Source organism: Musca domestica, unplaced genomic scaffold (assembly GCF_030504385.1).
Source record: "Musca domestica strain aabys unplaced genomic scaffold, Musca_domestica.polishedcontigs.V.1.1 37, whole genome shotgun sequence".
Lineage (NCBI taxonomy): Eukaryota > Metazoa > Arthropoda > Insecta > Diptera > Muscidae > Musca > Musca domestica.
The window spans coordinates 1215327-1240557 of record NW_026712321.1 but is presented as its reverse complement, the minus strand read 5'-3'; the positions used below and the strand labels follow the sequence as shown (position 1 = coordinate 1240557).

The following is a 25231-nucleotide window of genomic DNA, read 5'->3' as shown; positions in this document are numbered from 1 at the left end:
ATCAACGCAGCTGCTGGGACAATGAACTGTCAAACCAATTTTGTAATTGAAAGTTTTGAATGAAAAATTATTCAGATTGTTTAAAATTGTTGAAAAATGCGTATCAAAACAACTTCCGATTGGCATTGTATAAGAAAACTTATAAAATAACCTTATTTTTGACTTATCAATTTTCCTAAGGGTCGACACAGCTGCTGGGATAATGAACTGTCAAACCAATTTTGAAATTGAAAATGTTGAATGAAAAATAATTTAAATTTATAAAAATTGTTGACAACGCGAATTATAATAACCTCCGAATGACGTCGTATAAGAAAACATATAAAAATCTACTTACATTTAAATTTTTTGACATATCAATGCTCCCAAGCGTTGATGCGTCTACCTATATTCTTTAGCCATGATATAAACATAATCTAATACCAAGTTCACATTGCAAGCAATTCGCTACCTATTCGTTGTTCCACAGTTCATTACTAAAAATATAAATATAATTCACCACACAATCATATCTGAGGGGAAAAAATGTTTCCGCATTCTCTGAAAAACTATGAAATATGTCCCATCTCCAACAAATGACAGTATATTATCAATGTTCCCAAGCGTTGATGCATTCTTCACTAAAAACTTTATTATATAAAGTACAGTACACACATTTGATCATTTCAACAATAAGTAGTTTCTTCATTTAAAGTAGAGTACACACTGTTGATTACTTCATCCATAAGCTTTTTTCTCCAAGTAACCGCTTCCCTAACTTTCCTACAAAACAGTGACTTGCCGCATTTAAACTAGCGAACTGTAAATTCGGACATGTTATTATTAGGTCGTTATTAAATAACTTGGATATACTCCCAATTAAAGGTTAGAATACAAAAAACGCTTTTTTGGCCCGGTAATGTCATCAGCTGGAACCTTCGGAAAAGAACAAAGGTAGTACATCGAACTAAGTCAACCTATAACTCCTTTGTTAAAATGAAAAAAACGTAAAGCGCTTTTTTTGACTAGCTTAGGGCATACTTGGCCGGCTTTTTCGTAGATGAACAAAGGAGTTTTAGGTTGACTTAGATCGATTTTGGCCCTAGGATCCTTTGTTCATTTCCGAAGAAGCCAGCCGTTGACTTAAGCCAGACAAATATGCGCTTTATGTATTTCCACCCTTATTCGGCTTTGGCCTTAAATGTGCTTTTAATCCCTTTTAAATTGCAATCTATAAAGTACGGTGCACACTGTTGATCGGTTCATCCAAGTAAAGTAGAGTACAAACTGTTGATAACTTCATTTTTGAAGTAAAGTACACACTGTTGATCGTTTCATCCGTAAGTTGTTGCACACACTGTGGATAATATAAAATATCATTTTGATATATAATCCTGATTCAGGTAAGTTTTGAATTTGCCGCATTAATTTATACAAGACAATGTGATTACAGAAATTGTTGTAATTCTCTGTCATTGTTATTCCCATTTTTAGTGTTAACAAATTTTCGATTTCCTTTCCCCTTACCTTTCTCTCCTACAAAATAGTAACTTGTCGCATGTAAACTAGCCGACTGAAAATTTGGACATATATATTTAGATTACTTGTATACACTCGAAAATAAAGGTGAGAATACATAAAACGCTTTTTTGAATGACTTAAGTCATCGGTTGGCTTGTTTGGAAAAGAAGAGAGGTGAATAAGGGCAAAATCGAACTATGTCAACCTGAAATCCCTTTTTTCCTTACGAAGAAGCCAGCCGATGACTTAAACCACTCAAAAAAGCGTTTTATGTATTCTCACCTTTAATTGTGCACTTGGCCTAAATTGTAGTCTTTATAGCAAAGTTGTCTATAAATTAACTATTTTTTCCTTTTTTTGACAAACATTGTTTTATTAGTTGACCAGATCGTTTTTATTGAATTTTTCGTTTTTTTTTGGTTATTTTTATTAAATTTATAAAATTCGTATTAGTTATGTACTCGGTACTAAGTTATTAATAATATACAAACAATAAATACATACATACATAGTAAATAAATAAATAATAAATAAATATTTTTTTCTTTCTCATATTTGACTAAAACATCAACAATGTTGATATAACAAACAAAACATATACAACAAATTGCGGATTAACAAGCATGGAAGCTGCATCGGTACCAGCCTCTAATTGTGCGGCTACTTCACGGGCTGAGATATTGAAGGGTAAACTCTCAAAGGAGACAAAACAATCAAACGATTCTTCGCTCTCGGCATTGGAAGCAACAGCTGTTTGGGTAACATTGAAATAGGAATTTTCTCGTAGTACTGTCGATGGATTATCTTTGAGAATTATTGCCATGGGGTCATTGGATCTACAAAAAATTATACAGAAATATATTATTGAAAACCCAATATTGTTGACATTTGTAAATTTCAACATTTTTTTCTCTTAATACTTACACCATGTTAATAATGGGCTTGGGAAAAATATTATTGACAATACACTCTAAATGGGTTTCATTTTGTACTTTGCGTGCATGAAATTCGACTTCGTATTGCCTCAGGTCAACAATGTGTATCTCTTTTTCCACCGACTTATATTTATGACCGGCATTAACTGAACATTTGTAGGTGCCATTTAATTGTATACTGATATTGTTCAGCGTCAAACCACTATATTCATGGTCCGGGTCATCAGATATTTTCCGCAATTCAATGTAATCCCGAAGAACAGGCTGTAAATAGAATAAAATATTTTAATTAGAACAAGTACAATTTCAGTGGCTGTGTGAACATGGTATATGAATGTCAAAGGTGGTGAAATGCAACCATGGTAGAATTCGCATCGAAACAGCTGATGGGATGGAAAATTATTGAAATTTGTAAAAACTTTTGAAAAACGCATGTAATAATAACCTCCGAATGACGTCGTATAGGAAAACATATAAAAATCTACTTATATTTGAAAATACATTTAAAATTTTTTGACATATCAATGTTCCCAAGCGTTGATGCATCTACCTGTATTCTTCTACCATGCAAAGGTGGTGAAATTTACTCATGGTAGAAATCACATCGAAACAGCTGCTGGGACAATGAACTGTCAAATCGGTTTTTGGAATTGAAAATTAAAATGAAAAATTATTGAAATTTGTAAAAATTGTTGCGTCGTATAAGAAAACATATAACAATCTACTTATTTTTAACAAAACATTTTAATTTTTTTTATGAATGTTCCCATGCGTTGATGCATCTACCTGTATTCTTCTACCATGAATTCAAAGTAAGCTAAATATTGTCTAACAAAAAGTTTACTGCTTTATATAAATGAAATGAATGCTAAAATACGAATACTCACCAATACCGACGGCTGCTTCCCCCTAATCCATTGATAGATAAGATTGTTATTCATAAACCATTTCACCAATAAATATGGAACACTTTCGCTCAACTCATAGTCACAATCTAAGTCAATAGTTTTGTTGTCTGTATGTTTGTCTAATGTGACAAGTTCTGGGCCATCCAAATCGTTAATTTTGAGTCCGTGTATCACTACAAAAAACAAGAAGAAAGAAATAATACAAGTAAGAATTTATATACGATCAGGTGTTAGTTTATATTTAGACAAAACTTTTCTGCAGTACTTGAACTTAAAGGTGAGAATACATAAAAAGATTTTTGACTGGCTTAAGTCAGTGGCTGGCTTCATGGGAATAGAACAAATGAGCGTTGGCCAAAATCGAACTAAGTTAACCTACAACTACTTTGTTCCTATACGAAGAAGCAAGCCGATGACTTAATGTGAGAATATATGAAGTGCTTATTTGGCTGTCTTAAGTCACCGGCTGGCTTCTTCGGAAATGAATAAAGGAGCCTAGGACAAAAATCGAACTAAGTCAACCTAAAACTCCTTTGCTCCTCTACGAAGAAACCAGCCGATGACTTAAGCCAGCCAAATATGCGCTTTATGTATTTTCACCCTTAAACCAGCGGCTGGCTTCTTCCCACCTTAAAATTTTTCAAACTATTTTTTTGATATCTGAAATATTTACGTAAGTACATAAGTGATAAATAATATATCATTCCATGGTACGTAGAAACGTAGAAACACATAAAAAGCTTTTTTGACAGGCTTAAGTCATCGGCTGGCTTCTTCGTAGAGAAACAAAGGAGTTTTAGGTAGACTTAGGAATATTGATATGTCAAAATTTTTTAAATTTTTTGTCAAAAAAAGTAGATTTTTATATGTTTTCTTATATGACGCAAATCGGAGGTTGTTATGATTTGTATTTTTCAACAATTTTTACAAATTTCAATAATTTTTCATTCAAATTTTTCAATTTCAAAATCGGATTGACAGTTTATTGTCCTAGCAGCTGTGTCGATGCGACTACCTGTATTCTTCTACCATGGGTTTGTTTACATTCACAAGCATCGCCAACCGGTCGTCGGAAGATTTATTTCTGTATGGCAAATCTAATTGAATAAATCCTAATTAAGAAATAAATTCTGATTATTTGTAAAGGCTTGAATTCGCCGTGGCAACCTTTTTTACCTACAAAAAATCGGTGCTTAGTTTCTTATTAAAATAATAGTCAAAAATGATAGTGTGTACCCCACATTATAAAATTTTTTTAAACAATTCATGGTAGAATCAAGAAAAATGCGGAGATGGATAGTCTTTTTTGAATTGATTTTTCCTTATTTTTTTTACCATGGGTAGAAGAATACAAGTTGCAACAATTTTTCATTTAACATTTTCAATTCCAAAATCTGTTTGACAGTTAATTGTCCTAGCAGCTGTGTCGATGCGACTACTTGTATTCTTCTGCGATGGAACAATGCAAATAAAATGTTATGTTTACATACAATCTTTAATCGAGATTTAGCAACATTATTAGGATTTATTTTCGGCCTATAGCCAGTTTACAATTGAAAATGAAGCCACTGGAATTAACAGATGTAGTGGGTTAATATTTCGTGTTTAGTCGCACCCATGGTAGAAAAATACAGGTAGATGCATCAACGCTTTGGAGCATTGATATGTCAAAATTATTTTAGTTTCTTTTCAAATGTAAGTAGATTTTTATATGTTTTCTAATACAAAGTCGTGTGGAGGTTATTTTAATGCGTGTTTTTCAACGATTTTTAAAAATTTAAATAACTTTTCATTCAACATTTTCAATTCCAAAATTGGTTTGACAGTTCATTGTCCCAGCAGCTGCGTCGATGCGTCTACCTATATTCTTCTACCATGGTCGCACCACAAGAAAGATATAAATGCCGCTCAGCTGATGTTTGTTTACGTATGCATACATAACAAAAAGAGAATAAACAAACAAAATGAAGACAATTAATGTTGGAAAATAAGTGTTTTTTTCACTGATGACAAGGAAAATAAAGTATTTCACAATGTATTTCAACCTTCGATTGGCTTCATATAAGAAAACATATAAAAATCTGGCTGGATTAAAAAATTAAATTTTTGACATATCATTGTTGATGCGTTGATGCATCCACCTGTATTCTTCTACCATGGTTCGAATGCTAACTGTAAACAACGCCTTTTGCGGAAACGCATTCGAATTGTGAGTGTACCGCAGTACTAAGAATAAAGTCGTGAGAATATCTGTTAAATCTGGTTAGTTAAAAGTACGTTTAGACCTTATATGATTATGTTCTTTATTAATATATTCTTCTGATCCATGAAAATATTGTTCAGCATAATTTATTCACTTTCCCACCGATAGCAACATTGGAGAAAAACTTGAATTAAAACATCAATTGGTTCCATTTTTATACCCTCCACCATACTATGGAGGGTATATTAACTTTGTCATTCCGTTTGTAACTCCTCGAAATACTCATGTCAGACCCAACAAAGTATATATATTCTTGATCAGCGTAAAATTCTAAGTCGATTTAGCGATGTCCGTCTGTCTGTCTGTCCGTCTGTCTGTTGTAATCACGCTGTCTTTCGAATGAATTGAGATAGGTGGCTAAAATTTTGCACACATGTTTATTTTTTCAGTAGGCAGGTTAAGTTCGTAAATGGGCCATGTAGGTCCACGTTTTCAAATAGCCCCCATATAACGGTACCTCCCTATATTCGGTATTTTGATGATTTTAGCGACATTATTCACGGGAATTGTTTTAAATTTGGTATTTGAAGTTCAAAATGGATACTACACCCTAAGATGGAGAATTATCCGTGCAGGTCCACGTCTCCGTATAGCCCCCATATAACGGTACCTCCCTATATTCGGTATTTTGATGATTTTAGCGACATTATTCACCGGAATTGTTTTAAAATTGGTATTTGAAGTTCGTTATGGGAACTACAGTCTGTGACAATTGTCTGTGCGGGTCCCGGTCTTCGTATAGCCCCCATATATCGGTACCTCCCTACATTCGGTATTTTGATGATTTTAGCCACATTGTTCACCGTTTATTTCAAGTTTCGAATTTGAATATGGTAATGGCTTATGACCAACAATGCCTATGTATGTCCACGTCGTATAGACCCCAAAATAACGGCTATATTCGGTATTTTTAAAATTTTAACAGAATTTTTTAAGGATTTTATTTTTTGAAAATTTCCAAATTCGTTGCAAATGGTGGAGGGTATTAAAAGTTCTTCCCGGCCGAACTTACTGCTTTTTAACTTGTTAATTTTTAAACAATTAATTTTGCAATCTCTTGAGTAAATAATAAAACAAGTATGTATACGTAAACAAAGATCAGCTGACTGACATTTTATATCATTTTACACTAGTCTAAACAAGTAATATGTGTAAATTGGATTCAGAAATCGTGTCAATTTTAAATGACTATTCTAAAGTGGCTATACATCCCTCTAAGCAATAAATCCCTCTAATGATAATGTTAGTCAATTCGAATAAATATTTTGTTTCTAAACGCCCAATTATATTGACATATATTCTTTGGAACTGCCAATTCAAGTGAAGAGTTTTATTATTGGTAGGTTCCATATAAACATATCCTCAACGTATTAGAGTTCTGATGAAATATTTACTAAAATTAAAGACTCTGTCATGATAGAATTAAAAAGGTAAATTCATTTTACATTTCATTGTCAAAATGTCCATTTATAAATCCAAATCAAAGATGACAAGCTGTTTTCTCTACAGTGAAATGTGACAGGTTAAAATACAGAAATGCAGAGGTGCATATAAGAAGAAAAGTTGTCTACATATGTAATGTCAAATTTTCCATATGCAGAATCTACACATATCGTGTAATACATGGACGACATTTTAGCCGTGAAATACATGAGTAAACTACATATGCTAATTCATACATACATAATAACATAACATAATTTAAAGAAGTCTTGGTTTGTTTGTTTTGTGAAAAAATATATAAAATTCAATTTGTGTTAAAAATACATCCCTAAAATATTTCCATTTTTTATAAAACACAATATATATATAAAAAAAACATAGGCAAGTGTGTGATAGCAAAAATTATGAATCATAAGTGAAATGACAATTTTGACATTCACACATAAATACACATGGATTGTAAAAAAAGTGACAGCACATATGTAAAACCCATTTCGTCTGATAACGCCTTATCGTCTAAAAGGATAATAACTTTAAGGTGAGAATACATAAAACACTTTTTAGACTGGCTTAAGTCATTGGCATGGTAGAATCAAGGAGGTAAAGTCATGCAATCACATGTTTACAATTTTTTCAAAAATTATTCATTTGACATCATCTCATTGTCAAAATTTGTATTTATAAATCAGAGATGGCAACCTGTTTTTATGTAGTGAAATGTGTTAAGGTAAATTACAGAAAATGCAGAGATGGGTATGCTTATTTGATATAACTTTACCTTTTTAATTTTACCATGAATCATCGGCTATCTTCTTCGGAAATGGACAAAGGCCCGAAATCGAACTAATTCAACCTAAAACTCCTTTGTCGCTTTACGAAGAAGCCAGTCGATGATTTAAGCCAATCAAAAAAGCGTTTTATGTATTCTCACCTCTGGTATTGCGATTTTCTAACATACATTTTGAGTTATGCCATGTTTACGTTAGAACATTTTGTAGGGTTAACCTACTTTGAGAGGATTTATTTGAAGTAAAAATAATGAATATGACAATTTAAATCCAAACCCAGTGGGTTAACCCTCATATATATAAACGTACTATTACCGACATAAATTGTTAATATTAAGGTTTTCGAAATTCGGAAATTAACGGAATGTTTCGTTAGTAGCGATATTTGTCGGTAACTTAAAAAGAAGAAAGGAATCCCACTGCAGTAATGAACAAGGGATTATAGACCTGGTTTTCTTCAAAAATTTCAGGGAACTCTGGCAAGAGGCTGTATACTTTTGCCAATCGGAACCCTATACAAGATTTTATTAGTCATCTTTTAGTATCTCACAACTGCATAGCAATATTTGAATATCCTTTATTTTTTTGGTGTGGCGTTTGGGCGCCGCTAATGGTGATCTCACTTTCTTCTGTATCTATAGCTGTGTACGAATGTTTATTGTTAGATATTTTCATTTTCGTTATTTTTTTCAAAATGTACAAGACAGTTTTCACACAGATATATATGTATAAATATATTTTTTTGCAGATGTTTTATATTTTATTTTTACACATTATGGCGTTGTCGTTTCGTTTCGTTGGTGTGCGCGATCGATCTATACAACACATTCAAAAATTATATATATATTTCAAAATAGTTTTGATTTGAATGAAATGAGATTTACCTTGACTATATAGAAGACAAAAACTAAATGTTAATAGCATAAATAACTTCATTGTGGGTATTCCTTTCAAAATTTCTTTTTAGAATAAAACGGGTTTAACGACAAAAAACACGGCACAACACGGATACAGGAAACACTTAGTTTAGTTTTTTATTTCGTTTATTTTTTTTTAAATATTGGAAATTCCTTTCCTCTTTGTTTTTTTCGTGTGGTTATTTTGGAACACCAGGAGCTAACACCAGAGGAGCTATTTTTGTTTTTTTTTTGTTGTTGTTATTTTTCTATTCCTTTTTCATTCAAATCCAGAGCAATAGAATCGCAAAAAACGAGACCATAGCTACGATTGGGCTGGCTATTGGGTGTTTGTTTTGTGTGGTGGTGGTGATGATACCAACCGATTGTTTCAAAAAGTGTCCGACAACTGAGCGAATCCGTTGTGCGATCATTTTTTGGTTTGAGTGAGTGAGTAAGCGAGTGAGCGGTGTGATGTGGTGCCATACACAAAAATAACAACATTGTCGTTCCAATTGGTTGGCCCAAACCGTCTGCCGCCAGTCCATCCATGAGTGAGCGGAAAACAAAATAAAATAAAAAACACGACATCGGACATAAACATCAACTAAATTTAAATGGTTTTTGGTCGAAAGGAAGAAAAATATCATTTTGATATTGATAATGTTGTTGTTGTTGTTTTTTGCACTCTGCAATTAATAGCGGCGTTGGTGGTGGTTTATGTTTTGTACTCAAGGAGAGCGGTCGCATATGGAACGAACGAACGAGCCAACCAACCAACCATCAAACAAAAGAATGATACGCTTTAAGAAATATTGTTGGGCAGAATATAAGACCGGTCAATATCATGTGGCCAAAACACAACGGCTGCATACATGTATGCATCCTAGTGATGTTCGATAAGCAAATAATAATGAAAAAACCCGGTTCATGTTATTGCATGGTAGAAGAATATAGGTAGACGCATCGCCACAGCTGCTGGGACAATGAACTGTCAAACCAATGGTATCATAGCCCTACCTTGATATCGTTGTACCATGGATAAAACAATGATGTTGTCGGACACATAAATCGATTTTCGTTATTACAAGTCTCATTTAAATATAAACTGTCCGATAAGCAAAAGTTTACTGAATTCATGTTGCCATATTTTATTTAAATAATAAAAATTTATTTAAATGATAAAAAAAATGGATAACGCAAATCATTTATTTCATATTGAAAAATTGAATTATAAATTTATTTATTATTTTCAACCAAAAATGAGGATGCCATTGTGAAAAAAATGCTGTGACTAGCAGTTACTTTTACAAAAAGCTTGCCATATCTCTATACTTTAAAGGAAAGATGTAATAATGAGAATCCGATAATGTGAACTTATCCTTCACTATTCCTAAAGTAAGGGATAACAAAAGTGGACTAAAAAGGGAAAATATAAGAACGGGTCTATGAATAAAGAATTTTGTGTAACGTCAAAGCTGGGTTTAGTCACTTGTGTTTACATCATGGTAGAAGAATACAGGTAGATGCATCAACGCTTGGAAACATTGATATGTCAAAAAAATTTAAATGTCTTTTCAAATATAAGTAGATTTTTATATAGTTTTTATACAACTTTATTTAGAGGTTATTATAATACGCGTTTTTTTTTTTTTTTCAAAAAAAAAAATCCAATTTCGATAATTTTTCATTCAACATTTTCAATTCCAAACTCGGTTTGACAGTTCATTGTCCCAACGACCAACTGTATTCTTCTATCATGAGGCTTGTAAACATAGTCCAACCTTTTTAATAATAGTCAATGAATAAAGAATTTTATGTTTTGTGTCACGCCAAAACTAGGATTAATCATTTGTCTTTAGATACACATAATAACCCATTTAGACTAGTCATTTTAAATCGACTCGATTTCTAAATCCAAGTTTTAAATACTTGTTTAGACTATTTTAAAATTATATAGAATGACAGTCAGCTGATCTTTGTTTACGTATACATACGCGCTTTGTTATTTACTCAAGAATTTGCCAAAATAATTGGTTGAAAATTGAAAATGCAAACAATAGATGTTTTAACTCAATGTTGCTATGATGCTGAACAATCAGATGCTGAAGGATCAAAAAATATATTGATGAAAATTTTGATTTCGATAAAATCTCCGAATGAAGGACAGCATTTCAGCAACAACATTTGTAAGTAAGATTGTCATCCAGCATATTAGTCGCATTTTTATACGTTTAAGGCCAAGTAAAGTTTCGTCTTTTCGTACTTTTATAGAATATGCCACTCGCCACACGTAAGTATTTAAGACATAATCAATTATTTCAACAATAAAAATGTTGTATTGCTTGATAATTTGTACAAATGTATACTGAAAGCCGCTCCCAAAAGTTCAGTAAATGAGAGCGAAATGAGATACATTTTGACATTTGTATTACTGAGAGGTTGTAAATTCTTACTGCGAAAATTTCCCCTGTTTTAATTGGATATTCATGAATAATAGATATTTGTTGCAAACGGTATCTCTGTGCATGGAACCCTTTCTTTATTATTCATTATTTTTTGTAATGAAAATGTAAAAAATATAAAGTGCATCAAAATATTTTTGCTGTTAAGATTTGCGCCAATGTTGTTTTCATTGATCTTAAGCTGCTATCATGATAGAAGAATACAGGTAGATGCATCAACGCTTGGGAACATTGATATGTCAAACATTTTAAAATATTTTTTTTTTCAAAAATAAGTAAATTCTTATATATGTTTTTTATACGACATCAATCGGAGGTTGTTATGATATACATTTTTCAACAATTTTAACAAATTTGAATATTTTTTCAATCAAAATTATCAATTTTAAAATTGATTTAACACTTCATAGTTCCAGCAACTATGTCGATGCGACTATTTGTATTCCTCTACCATGGCTGATATCAGACGATAAGGGTTTTTATATATGTGCTGTCACTATTATTATCCATGCTTATTTTCGTGTGTATATCAAAATTAGCAATTTTACACATGGCTCATAATTCTTGCTATCACACATTTGCATATGTTTTTTATTTCTTTTTATTATATTGTGTTTTTTCTAAAAGAATATACTTTATGGATGTCTTATATATTTTCACACAACAAACAAACATTACTTTTTATTAAATTATTTTTTCTGATGAAAATAGTACTCTCTGTGATCGAAAAATTACATATGTACTTTACACATGTATTTCACAAGTGAAATGTCATCCATGTATCACACGATGTGTGCAAATTCTACGAATCGAAAATATGACACTACATATGTAAAACTCCCATCGTCTGATAGCAGCTCTACAAATGTTTTGTAAGGTGCTGTTTGTTTACTCTCTACAATCTTTTCTCTCTCGTGAGAGAAAATCTTATTTGTTTCTTAGTAACTTTTTACAGTAAGTAAATGTTACTGGAAAAGTAAACGAAGAAACCTAAGGTCGAGTTCATAGGAAAAGGGCTGTCAAATTCGATTTAGCAAAAGAGACTACCTCTGGTGTTTGCCATGGTATTAGAAAGAGCAAATGTAATTTTAAGTTTTATTGGAGGCAACCCTTTTGCGAAGACACTTGCGACTATAGAGTGTTTCGTTGAATTTATACTGGATTTTTTATGAAAATATCATGGTACAATAAGGAGGTAGAAGAGCTTCGTTAAACTGCAGAAAAATAGCCCTGAGGCTATGCCCGCTTCCTGTCAGAATTATTCAAAATTATATCCAACAAGCTGTTTTCATTTATTTGATTTTTTCTGTTCACTTTTAAAATGAAAAAAAAAAAAAAAAAAAATAGCGCGAAAGTTGAATGAAATGCCTGGATGTTCCCTCAAAAATATGATACTAAGTGTCCAATTTTTCAATTCCGTGGCAAACCTGTTTAATATCATTAATGCGCACCCCGCAATTTAAGATTCTTCCAATCATTGATTTTGAAAATATTTTGTTTTTATTTTTCAAAACAATAAATACATACACAAAATTGGCAGAAGTCGGGCACACTTAGAAAAAAAAAATGTAATCAGCTGTTAGCTCTACTTTACCTTTTTATTGTACCATGGAAAATACTAATGTTTATATATATATATATTTTTTTGTTTATTTTCGTTTTTTATTCCTTCCTCTACTCATGGATCAATAAGAAAGGTTGCTCAACTTCAAAGAAACCAGAAAAATGCAACTCTGTGCTGGAGTCTTATACTGTCGAATAGACTTTTATATATACAACAGTTGGTTTTGTTTATTTTTCATTTTTTTTTTAAACAAAACTCTTATACTTTGTAAACCCCGCGAAACAAGAATGGAATTTTGAAGTTATTCTACAAAATTGAATCTAAAATAGTGGGACAATACAGATTTGTATTTTTTATTTTTGCTTTATTAATTTGAAAATCTATTTTTTGTACGAAAATCGCATGGTAAAACTAAGAAGGTTAAGATATGCCATCATATGTCTACAATTTTTTCAAAATTATTTAATTGACAACGTTTGATTGTCAAAATATATATTTATAAATATACACAGAAATCGGAGATTTAAAATTTGTCAAGGTAAATTACAGAAAATGCAGAGATGGGTATGCTTATTTGCAGTGACTTTATCTTCTTAATTTTACAATGGAAAATCGGTAAAATTATTGCATTACGGTACGTTCTGTAACGTAACTTTGTGAAATATACTTTAAAATCCAAATTGGATATAAGAACCGGTTGCTCGGTTATTTCCCTTGCAACCCTAATGTATGAACCCAACCATGCATGCATATGCTGGCAACCCTAAACAAAGTAATAGGTTTGACATTAGGAATATGCAACACAAAAAGGAAGACATTTAAAATTGTATTTTTCTATTTACCAGACACTTGATATAAAAAGGCTAGATCTACTCATACGGATCGGTGGTAAGTATGTTTTTTATTTTTAGTTATTATTGTTACAATTTGAGTGAGAATAACGCATTCGGTCATGGTTTGTTTACATTTAACTTTCCCTCCTAGGCGGCGTTACACATGTGCGCCTTCTTGCCAGCCAGCCAGCCTGCTTGAGTGCTGGTTTTGGCTTAATCATCCACACATTAAGGTCATATATAAGGCCCCCGCGCACACACACACATACACATGCTTAGAAAGGCAAAAACCGTAAAGAGTTTTAAACTCTGTTTTGTTACTTCCACCCCTTTTATGAAAGATAGACAGCTAAGAGTAACTTTATATCTTGATGTGGAAATGTTTCAACTAAACTGGCCAAAGAATTAAAAAACCAAAAACAAAAAAAAATAAAATAAAACAATAGAGCGTGCCATCCATCCATTGCAATATACCGCGCGCCACCACACCGTGTAACGTACCGCACAGCTGCAAGGTGTTTTCAACCATGTCCATATGCAGCAATGTATAACCAGTCAACAACAACAACAACAGTGTCAGTTAGTCGGGGAGTCATTGAACCACCACCTTTTTAATGTTTTTTAATTTATTTTACAATCTATTTGATTCTTTTTCCGACTTTTTTTTAACAGCAGAGAATGTTGTTGTCTTTCAACTCCTCGGCAAGCAAACACTGGAGTTATGTTAATTTTGTACCGCCAACTCAAAAATTTGGGGTGGTTGATAGTTTAATAATAACATAAGTATGTATGTAGGTATGTTGACATCTGTGCATTTGTTTGTATGAATGGATAAAGGGCACGAGCAGGCATACTATTACATAATTAAAAATACCATTAAAAAAACGATCGATGCATGTTACCCCACCTCCACTGAAAGCAACCTCAAGCCATTGGCACAAAACTTGAAATTTAATAACGAAAAAAATTGAGAACTATTTTCATTTGTTGGAAAAGTGCATGTTTTTATGGGTGGTTATTGTCAGCTGTTCAAAAAGAGGAAAATCTATGAAGGAATTTATTTTGAAAAAAAGTCCAGGTGTTTTAGAAAATAATTTGACACAAATACCTCCGCACCATGCTCCATGCATTTGAAAAAGAAAAAAATATTGTGTGTTAAAGTACCCTATTTTTCCTCTTTAAATATCTGCGATCAAAACGATGCTAAAAACCCCGAAATGTCAATATTTAAGGAGTTATGAGCATTTTAAAATACCCTATTTTTCCTCTTTAAATATCTGCGATCAAAACGATGCTAAAAACCCCGAAATGTCAATATTTAAGGAGTTATGAGCATTTTAAAATACCCTCTTTTCCTCTTTAAATATCTGCGATCAAAACGATGCTGAAAACCCCGAAATGTCAATATTTAAGGAGTTATGAGCGTTTTAAAATAGGCTATAAAAAACTGCAATCAAAACGATGCTAAAAACCCCGAAATGTCAATATTTAAGGAGTTATGAGCATTTTAAAATACCCTATTTTTCCTCTTTAAATATCTGCGATCAAAACGATGTTAAAAATCCCGAAATGTCAATATTTAAGGAGTTATGAGCATTTTAAAATACCCTATTTTTCCTCTTTAAATATCTGCGATCAAAACGATGCTAAAAAGCCCGAAATGTCAATATTTAAGGAGTTATGAGCATTTTAAAATACCCTATTTTTCCTCTTTAAATATCTGCCATCAAAACGATGCTAAAAACCCCGAAATGTCAATATTTAAGGAGTTATGAGCATTTTAAAATACCCTATTTTTCCTCTTTAAATATCTGCGATCAAAACGATGCTAAAAACCCCGAAATGTCAATATTTAAGGAGTTATGAGCATTTTAAAATACCCTATTTTTCCTCTTTAAATATCTGCGATCAAAACGATGCTAAAAACCCCGAAATGGCAATATTTAAGGAGTTATGAGCATTTTAAAATACCCTAAAAACCCCGAAATGTCAATATTTAAGGAGTTATGAGCATTTTAAAATACCGTATTTTTCCTCTTTAAATATCTGCGATCAAAACGATGCTAAAAACCCCGAAATGTCAATATTTAAGGAGTTATGAGCATTTTAAAATACCGTATTTTTCCTCTTCAAATATCTGCGATCAAAACGATGCTAAAAACCCCGAAATGTCAATATTTAAGGAGTTATGAGCATTTTAAAATTGGCTATTTTTCCTCTTTAAATATCTGCGATCAAAACGATGCTAAAAACCCCGAAATGTCAATATTTAAGGAGTTATGAGCATTTTAAAATTGGCTATTTTTCCTCTTTAAATATCTGCGATCAAAACGATGCTAAAAAGCCCGAAATGTCAATATTTAAGGAGTTATGAGCATTTTAAAATACCCTATTTTTCCTCTTTAAATATCTGCGATCAAAACGATGCTAAAAACCCCGAAATGTCAATATTTAAGGAGTTATGAGCATTTTAAAATTGGCTATTTTTCCTCTTTAAATATCTGCGATCAAAACGATGCTAAAAACCCGAATGTCAATATTTAAGGAGTTATGAGCATTTTAAAATTGGCTATTTTTCCTCTTTAAATATCTGCGATCAAAACGATGCTAAAAACCCGAAATGTCAATATTTAAGGAGTTATGAGCATTTTAAAATACCCTATTTTTCCTCTTTAAATATCTGCGATCAAAACGATGCTAAAAACCCCGAAATGTCAATATTTAAGGAGTTATGAGCATTTTAAAATACCCTCTTTTCCTCTTTAAATATCTGCGATCAAAACGATGTTAAAAACCCCGAATGTCAATATTTAAGGAGTTATGAGCATTTTAAAATACCCTATTTTTCCTCTTTAAATATCGGCGATCAAAACGATGCTAAAAACCCCGAAATGTCAATATTTAAGGAGTTATGAGCATTTTAAAATACCCTATTTTTCCTCTTTAAATATCTGCGATCAAAACGATGCTAAAACCCCGAAATGTCAATATTAAGGAGTTATGAGCATTTTAAAATACCCTATTTTTCCTCTTTAAATATCTGCGATCAAAACGATGCTAAAAACCCCGAAATGTCAATATTTAAGGAGTTATGAGCATTTTAAAATACCCTATTTTTCCTCTTTAAATATCTGCGATCAAACGATGTTAAAAACCCCGAAATGTCAATATTTAAGGAGTTATGAGCATTTTAAAATACCCTATTTTTCCTCTTAAATATCGGCGATCAAAACGATGCTAAAAACCCCGAAATGTCAATATTTAAGGAGTTATGAGCATTTTAAAATACCCTATTTTTCCTCTTTAAATATCTGCGATCAAAACGATGCTAAAAACCCCGAAATGTCAATATTTAAGGAGTTATGAGCATTTTAAAATACCCTATTTTTCCTCTTTAAATATCGGCGATCAAAACGATGCTAAAAACCCCGAAATGTCAATATTTAAGGAGTTATGAGCATTTTAAAATACCCTATTTTTCCTCTTTAAATATCTGCGATCAAAACGATGCTAAAAACCCCGAAATGTCAATATTTAAGGAGTTATGAGCATTTTAAATACCCTCTTTTCCTCTTTAAATATCTGCGATCAAAACGATGCTAAAAACCCCCGAATGTCAATATTTAAGGAGTTATGAGCATTTTAAAATACCCTATTTTTCCTCTTTAAATATCTGCGATCAAAACGATGTTAAAACCCCGAAATGTCAATATTTAAGGAGTTATGAGCATTTTAAAATACCCTATTTTTCCTCTTTAAATATCGGCGATCAAAACGATGCTAAAAACCCCGAAATGTCAATATTTAAGGAGTTATGAGCATTTTAAAATACCCTATTTTTCCTCTTTAAATATCTGCGATCAAAACGATGCTAAAAACCCCGAATGTCAATATTTAAGGAGTTATGAGCATTTTAAAATACCCTATTTTTCCTCTTTAAATATCGGCGATCAAAACGATGCTAAAAACCCCGAAATGTCAATATTTAAGGAGTTATGAGCATTTTAAAATACCCTATTTTTCCTCTTTAAATATCTGCGATCAAAACGATGCTAAAAACCCCGAAATGTCAATATTTAAGGAGTTATGAGCATTTTAAAATACCCTATTTTTCCTCTTTAAATATCTGCGATCAAAACGATGCTAAAAACCCCGAAATGTCAATATTTAAGGAGTTATGAGCATTTTAAAATACCCTATTTTTCCTCTTTAAATATCTGCGATCAAAACGATGCTAAAAACCCCGAAATGTCAATATTTAAGGAGTTATGAGCATTTCAAAATACCCTATTTTTCCTCTTTAAATATCTGCGATCAAAACGATGCTAAAAACCCCGAAATGTCAATATTTAAGAGTTATGAGCATTTTAAAATACCCTATTTTTCCTCTTTAAATATCGGCGATCAAAACGATGCTAAAAACCCCGAAATGTCAATATTAAGGAGTATGAGCATTTCAAAATACCCTATTTTTCCTCTTTAAATATCGGCGATCAAAACGATGCTAAAAACCCCGAAATGTCAATATTTAAGGAGTTATGAGCATTTTAAAATACCCTATTTTTCCTCTTTAAATATCGGCGATCAAAACGATGCTAAAAACCCCGAAATGTCAATATTTAAGGAGTTATGAGCATTTCAAAATACCCTATTTTTCCTCTTTAAATATCGGCGATCAAAACGATGCTAAAACCCCGAATGTCAATATTTAAGGAGTTATGAGCATTTTAAAATACCCTATTTTTCCTCTTTAAATATCTGCGATCAAAACGATGCTAAAAACCCCGAAATGTCAATATTTAAGGAGTTATGAGCATTTCAAAATACCCTATTTTTCCTCTTTAAATATCGGCGATCAAAACGATGCTAAAAACCCCGAAATGTCAATATTTAAGGAGTTATGAGCATTTTAAAACAGGCTATAAAGAAACTGCAATCAAAACGATGCTAAAAACCCCGAAATGTCAATATTTAAGGAGTTATGAGCATTTCAAAATACCCTATTTTTCCTCTTTAAATATCGGCGATCAAAACGATGCTAAAAACCCCGAAATGTCAATATTTAAGGAGTTATGAGCATTTTAAAATACCCTATTTTTCCTCTTTAAATATCTGCGATCAAAACGATGCTAAAAACCCCGAAATGTCAATATTTAAGGAGTTATGAGCATTTCAAAATACCCTATTTTTCCTCTTTAAATATCGGCGATCAAAACGATGCTAAAAACCCGAAATGTCAATATTTAAGGAGTTATGAGCATTTTAAAACAGGCTATAAAGAAACTGCAATCAAAACGATGCTAAAAACCCCGAAATGTCAATATTAAGGAGTTATGAGCATTTCAAAATACCCTATTTTTCCTCTTTAAATATCGGCGATCAAAACGATGCTAAAAACCCCGAAATGTCAATATTTAAGGAGTTATGAGCATTTTAAAACAGGCTATAAAGAAACTGCAATCAAAACGATGCTAAAAACCCCGAAATGTCAATATTTAAGGAGTTATGAGCATTTCAAAATACCCTATTTTTCCTCTTTAAATATCGGCGATCAAAACGATGCTAAAAACCCCGAAATGTCAATATTTAAGGAGTTATGAGCATTTCAAAATACCCTATTTTTCCTCTTTAAATATCGGCGATCAAAACGATGCTAAAAACCCCGAAATGTCAATATTTAAGGAGTTATGAGCATTTTAAAATACCCTATTTTTCCTCTTTAAATATCTGCGATCAAAACGATGCTAAAAACCCCGAAATGTCAATATTTAAGGAGTTATGAGCATTTCAAAATACCCTATTTTTTCCTCTTTAAATATCTGCGATCAAAACGATGCTAAAAACCCCGAAATGTCAATATTTAAGGAGTTATGAGCATTTTAAAATACCCTATTTTTCCTCTTTAAATATCTGCGATCAAAACGATGCTAAAAACCCCGAAATGTCAATATTTAAGGAGTTATGAGCATTTCAAAATACCTATTTTTCCTCTTTAAATATCTGCGATCAAACGATGCTAAAAACCCCGAAATGTCAATATTTAAGGAGTTATGAGCATTTTAAAATACCCTATTTTTCCTCTTTAAATATCTGCGATCAAAACGATGCTAAAAAACCCCGAAATGTCAATATTTAAGGAGTTATGAGCATTTTAAAATACCCTATTTTTCCTCTTTAAATATCTGCGATCAAAACGATGCTAAAAACCCCGAAATGTCAATATTTAAGGAGTTATGAGCATTTTAAAATACCCTATTTTTCCTCTTTAAATATCTGCGATCAAAACGATGCTAAAAACCCCGAAATGTCAATATTTAAGGAGTTATGAGCATTTTAAAATACCCTATTTTTCCTCTTTAAATATCTGCGATCAAAACGATGCTAAAAACCCCGAAATGTCAATATTTAAGGAGTTATGAGCATTTTAAATACCCTATTTTTCCTCTTTAAATATCTGCGATCAAAACGATGCTAAAACCCCGAAATGTCAATATTTAAGGAGTTATGAGCATTTTAAAATACCCTATTTTTCCTCTTTAAATATCTGCGATCAAAACGATGCTAAAAACCCCGAAATGTCAATATTTAAGGAGTTATGAGCATTTCAAATACCCTATTTTTTCCTCTTTAAATATCTGCGATCAAAACGATGCTAAAAACCCCGAAATGTCAATATTTAAGGAGTTATGAGCATTTCAAAATACCCTATTTTTCCTCTTTAAATATCGGCGATCAAAACGATGCTAAAAACCCCGAATGTCAATATTTAAGGAGTTATGAGCATTTTAAAACAGGCTATAAAGAAACTGCAATCAAAACGATGCTAAAAACCCCGAAATGTCAATATTTAAGGAGTTATGAGCATTTTAAAATACCCTATTTTTCCTCTTTAAATATCTGCGATCAAAACGATGCTAAAAACCCCGAAATGTCAATATTTAAGGAGTTATGAGCATTTTAAATACCCTATTTTTCCTCTTTAATATCTGCGATCAAAACGATGCTAAAAACCCCGAAATGTCAATATTTAAGGAGTTATGAGCATTTTAAAATACCCTATTTTTCCTCTTTAAATATCTGCGATCAAAACGATGCTAAAAACCCCGAAATGTCAATATTTAAGGAGTTATGAGCATTTTAAAATACCCTATTTTTCCTCTTTAAATATCCTGCGATCAAAACGATGCTAAAAACCCCGAAATGTCAATATTTAAGGAGTTATGAGCATTTTAAAATACCCTATTTTTCCTCTTTAAATATCTGCGATCAAAACGATGCTAAAAACCCCGAAATGTCAATATTTAAGGAGTTATGAGCATTTTAAAAAAGGCTATAAGGAACTGCAGTCAAACGATGCTAAAAACCCCGAAATGTCAATATTTAAGGAGTTATGAGCATTTTAAAATACCCTATTTTTCCTCTTTAAATATCTGCGATCAAACGATGCTAAAAACCCCGAAATGTCAATATTTAAGGACTTATGAGCATTTTAAAAAGGCTATAAAGGAACTGCAGTCAAAACGATGCTAAAAACCCCGAAATGTCAATATTTAAGGAGTTATGAGCATTTTAAATACCCTATTTTTCCTCTTTAAATATCTGCGATCAAAACGATGCTAAAAACCCCGAAATGTCAATATTTAAGGAGTTATGAGCATTTTAAAATACCCTATTTTCCTCTTTAAATATCTGCGATCAAAACGATGCTAAAAACCCCGAAATGTCAATATTAAGGAGTTATGAGCATTTTAAAATACCCTATTTTTCCTCTTTAAATATCTGCGATCAAAACGATGCTAAAAACCCCGAAATGTCAATATTAAGGAGTTATGAGCATTTTAAAAAGGCTATAAAGGAACTGCAGTCAAAACGATGCTAAAAACCCCGAAATGTCAATATTTAAGGAGTTATGAGCATTTTAAAATACCCTATTTTTCCTCTTTAAATATCTGCGATCAAAACGATGCTAAAAACCCGAAATGTCAATATTTAAGGAGTTATGAGCATTTTAAAATACCCTATTTTTCCTCTTTAAATATCTGCGATCAAAACGATGCTAAAAACCCCGAAATGTCAATATTTAAGGAGTTATGAGCATTTTAAAAAAGGCTATAAAGGAACTGCAGTCAAAACGATGCTAAAAACCCCGAAATGTCAATATTTAAGGAGTTATGAGCATTTTAAAATACCCTATTTTTCCTCTTTAAATATCTGCGATCAAAACGATGCTAAAAACCCCGAAATGTCAATATTTAAGGAGTTATGAGCATTTTAAAAAAGGCTATAAAGGAACTGCAGTCAAAACGATGCTAAAAACCCGAAATGTCAATATTTAAGGAGTTATGAGCATTTTAAAATACCCTATTTTTCCTCTTTAAATATCTGCGATCAAAACGATGCTAAAAACCCCGAAATGTCAATATTAAGGAGTTATGAGCATTTTAAAATACCCTATTTTTCCTCTTTAAATATCTGCGATCAAAACGATGCTAAAAACCCCGAAATGTCAATATTTAAGGAGTTATGAGCATTTTAAAATACCCTATTTTTCCTCTTTAAATATCTGCGATCAAAACGATGCTAAAAACCCCGAAATGTCAATATTTAAGGAGTTATGAGCATTTTAAAAAAGGCTATAAAGGAACTGCAGTCAAAACGATGCTAAAAACCCCGAAATGTCAATATTTAAGGAGTTATGAGCATTTTAAAATACCCTATTTTTCCTCTTTAAATATCTGCGATCAAAACGATGCTAAAAACCCCGAATGTCAATATTTAAGGAGTTATGAGCATTTTAAAATACCCTATTTTCCTCTTTAAATATCTGCGATCAAAACGATGCTAAAAACCCCGAAATGTCAATATTTAAGGAGTTATGAGCATTTTAAATACCCTATTTTTCCTCTTTAAATATCTGCGATCAAAACGATGCTAAAAACCCCGAAATGTCAATATTTAAGGAGTTATGAGCATTTTAAAATACCCTATTTTTCCTCTTTAAATATCTGCGATCAAACGATGCTAAAAACCCCGAAATGTCAATATTTAAGGAGTTATGAGCATTTTAAATACGCTATTTTTCCTCTTTAAATATCTGCGATCAAAACGATGCTAAAAACCCCGAAATGTCAATATTTAAGGAGTTATGAGCATTTTAAAATACCCTATTTTTCCTCTTTAAATATCTGCGATCAAAACGATGCTAAAAACCCCGAAATGTCAATATTTAAGGAGTTATGAGCATTTTAAAATACCCTATTTTTCCTCTTTAAATATCTGCGATCAAAACGATGCTAAAAACCCCGAAATGTCAATATTTAAGGAGTTATGAGCATTTTAAAATACCCTATTTTTCCTCTTTAAATATCTGCGATCAAAACGATGCTAAAAACCCCGAAATGTCAATATTTAGGAGTTATGAGCATTTTTAAAATACCCTATTTTTCCTCTTTAAATATCTGCGATCAAACGATGCTAAAAACCCCGAAATGTCAATATTAAGGAGTTATGAGCATTTTAAAATACCCTATTTTTCCTCTTTAAATATCTGCGATCAAACGATGCTAAAAACCCCGAAATGTCAATATTTAAGGAGTTATGAGCATTTTAAAAAGGCTATAAAGGAACTGCAGTCAAAACGATGCTAAAAACCCCGAAATGTCAATATTTAAGGAGTTATGAGCATTTTAAAATACCCTATTTTTCCTCTTTAAATATCTGCGATCAAAACGATGCTAAAAACCCCGAAATGTCAATATTTAAGGAGTTATGAGCATTTTAAAATACCCTATTTTTCCTCTTTAAATATCTGCGATCAAAACGATGCTAAAAACCCCGAAATGTCAATATTTAAGGAGTATTATGAGCATTTTAAAAAAGGCTTATAAAGGAAACTGCAGTCAAACGATGCTAAAAAACCCCACGAAATGTCAATATTTAAGGAGTTATGAGCATTTTAAAATACCTATTTTTTCCTCTTTAAATATCTGCGATCAAAACGATGCTTAAAAACCCGAAATGTCAATATTAAGGAGTTATGAGCATTTTAACAAAGGCTATAAAGGAACTGCAGTCAAAACGATGCTAAAAACCCCGAAATGTCAATATTTAAGGAGTTATGAGCATTTTAAAATACCCTATTTTTCCTCTTTAAATATCTGCGATCAAAACGATGCTTAAAAACCCCGAAATGTCAATATTTAAGGAGTTATGAGCATTTTAAAAAAGGCTATAAAGGAACTACAGTCAAAACGATGCTAAAAACCCCGAAATGTCAATATTTATGGATTATGAGCATTTTAAATACCCTATTTTTCCTCTTTAAATATCTGCGATCAAACGATGCTAAAAACCCCGAAATGTCAATATTTAAGGAGTTATGAGCATTTTAAAAAAGGCTATAAAGGAACTGCAGTCAAAACGATGCTAAAAACCCGAAATGTCAATATTTAAGGAGTTATGAGCATTTTAAAATACCCTATTTTTCCTCTTTAAATATCTGCGATCAAAACGATGCTAAAAACCCCGAAATGTCAATATTTAAGGAGTTATGAGCATTTTAAAATACCCTATTTTTCCTCTTTAAATATCTGCGATCAAAACGATGCTAAAAACCCCGAAATGTCAATATTTAAGGAGTTATGAGCATTTTAAATACCCTATTTTTCCTCTTTAAATATCTGCGATCAAAACGATGCTAAAAACCCCGAAATGTCAATATTAAGGAGTTATGAGCATTTTTAAAATACCCTATTTTTCCTCTTTAAATATCTGCGATCAAAACGATGCTAAAATCCCCGAAATGTCAATATTTAAGGAGTTATGAGCATTTTAAAAAAGGCTATAAAGGAACTGCAGTCAAACGATGCTAAAAACCCCGAAATGTCAATATTTAAGGAGTTATGAGCATTTTAAAATACCCTATTTTTCCTCTTTAAATATCTGCGATCAAAACGATGCTAAAAACCCCGAAATGTCAATATTTAAGGAGTTATGAGCATTTTAAAAAAGGCTATAAAGGAACTGCAGTCAAAACGATGCTAAAAACCCCGAAATGTCAATATTTAAGGAGTTATGAGCATTTTTAAAATACCCTATTTTTCCTCTTTAAATATCTGCGATCAAAACGATGCTTAAAAACCCCGAAATGTCAATATTTAAGGAGTTATGAGCATTTTAAAAAAGGCTATAAAGGAACTGCAGTCAAAACGATGCTAAAAACCCCGAAATGTCAATATTTAACGGAGTTATGAGCATTTTAAAATACCCTATTTTTCCTCTTTAAATATCTGCGATCAAAACGATGCTAAAACCCCGAAATGTCAATATTTAAGGAGTTATGAGCATTTAAAATACCCTATTTTTCCTCTTTAAATATCTGCGATCAAAACGATGCTAAAACCCCGAAATGGTCAATATTTAAGGAGTTATGAGCATTTTAAAATACCCTATTTTTCCTCTTTAAATATCTGCGATCAAAACGATGCTAAAAACCCCGAAATGTCAATATTAAGGAGTTATGAGCATTTTAAAATACCCTATTTTTCCTCTTTAATATCTGCGATCAAAACGATGCTAAAACCCCGAAATGTCAATATTTAAGGAGTTATGAGCATTTTAAAATACCCTATTTTTCC

General features: G+C 31.9%; 1 protein-coding gene across 1 annotated transcript; it reads right to left on the bottom strand.

Moving 5' to 3' along the window:
* Positions 1 to 1871: 1871 nt before the first annotated feature.
* On the bottom strand, positions 1872 to 9185 carry LOC101901026 (uncharacterized). The gene is made up of 4 exons (XM_005185055.4): positions 8722 to 9185; positions 3323 to 3516; positions 2425 to 2699; positions 1872 to 2336 (listed from the first exon to the last, which is right to left on the bottom strand). The coding sequence occupies exons 1-4, from the start codon at positions 8771 to 8773 to the stop codon at positions 2060 to 2062; spliced, it is 798 nt and encodes a 265-aa protein (XP_005185112.1). The 5' UTR covers positions 8774 to 9185; the 3' UTR covers positions 1872 to 2059.
* Between the last annotated feature and the right edge of the window lie 16046 nt (positions 9186 to 25231).

Bases quoted from the DNA above. Each gene is read 5' to 3' on its own strand.
- LOC101901026 (XM_005185055.4), bottom strand. From the start codon at position 8,773: ATGAAGTTATTTATGCTATTAACATTTAGTTTTTGTCTTCTATATAGT. The intron at 3,517-8,721 runs GTAAATCTCATT...TGTTTTTTGTAG, and splicing joins TTGTCTTCTATATAGTCAAG to TGATACACGGACTCAAAATT. The intron at 2,700-3,322 runs GTGAGTATTCGT...TTCTATTTACAG, and splicing joins GGAAGCAGCCGTCGGTATTG to CCTGTTCTTCGGGATTACAT.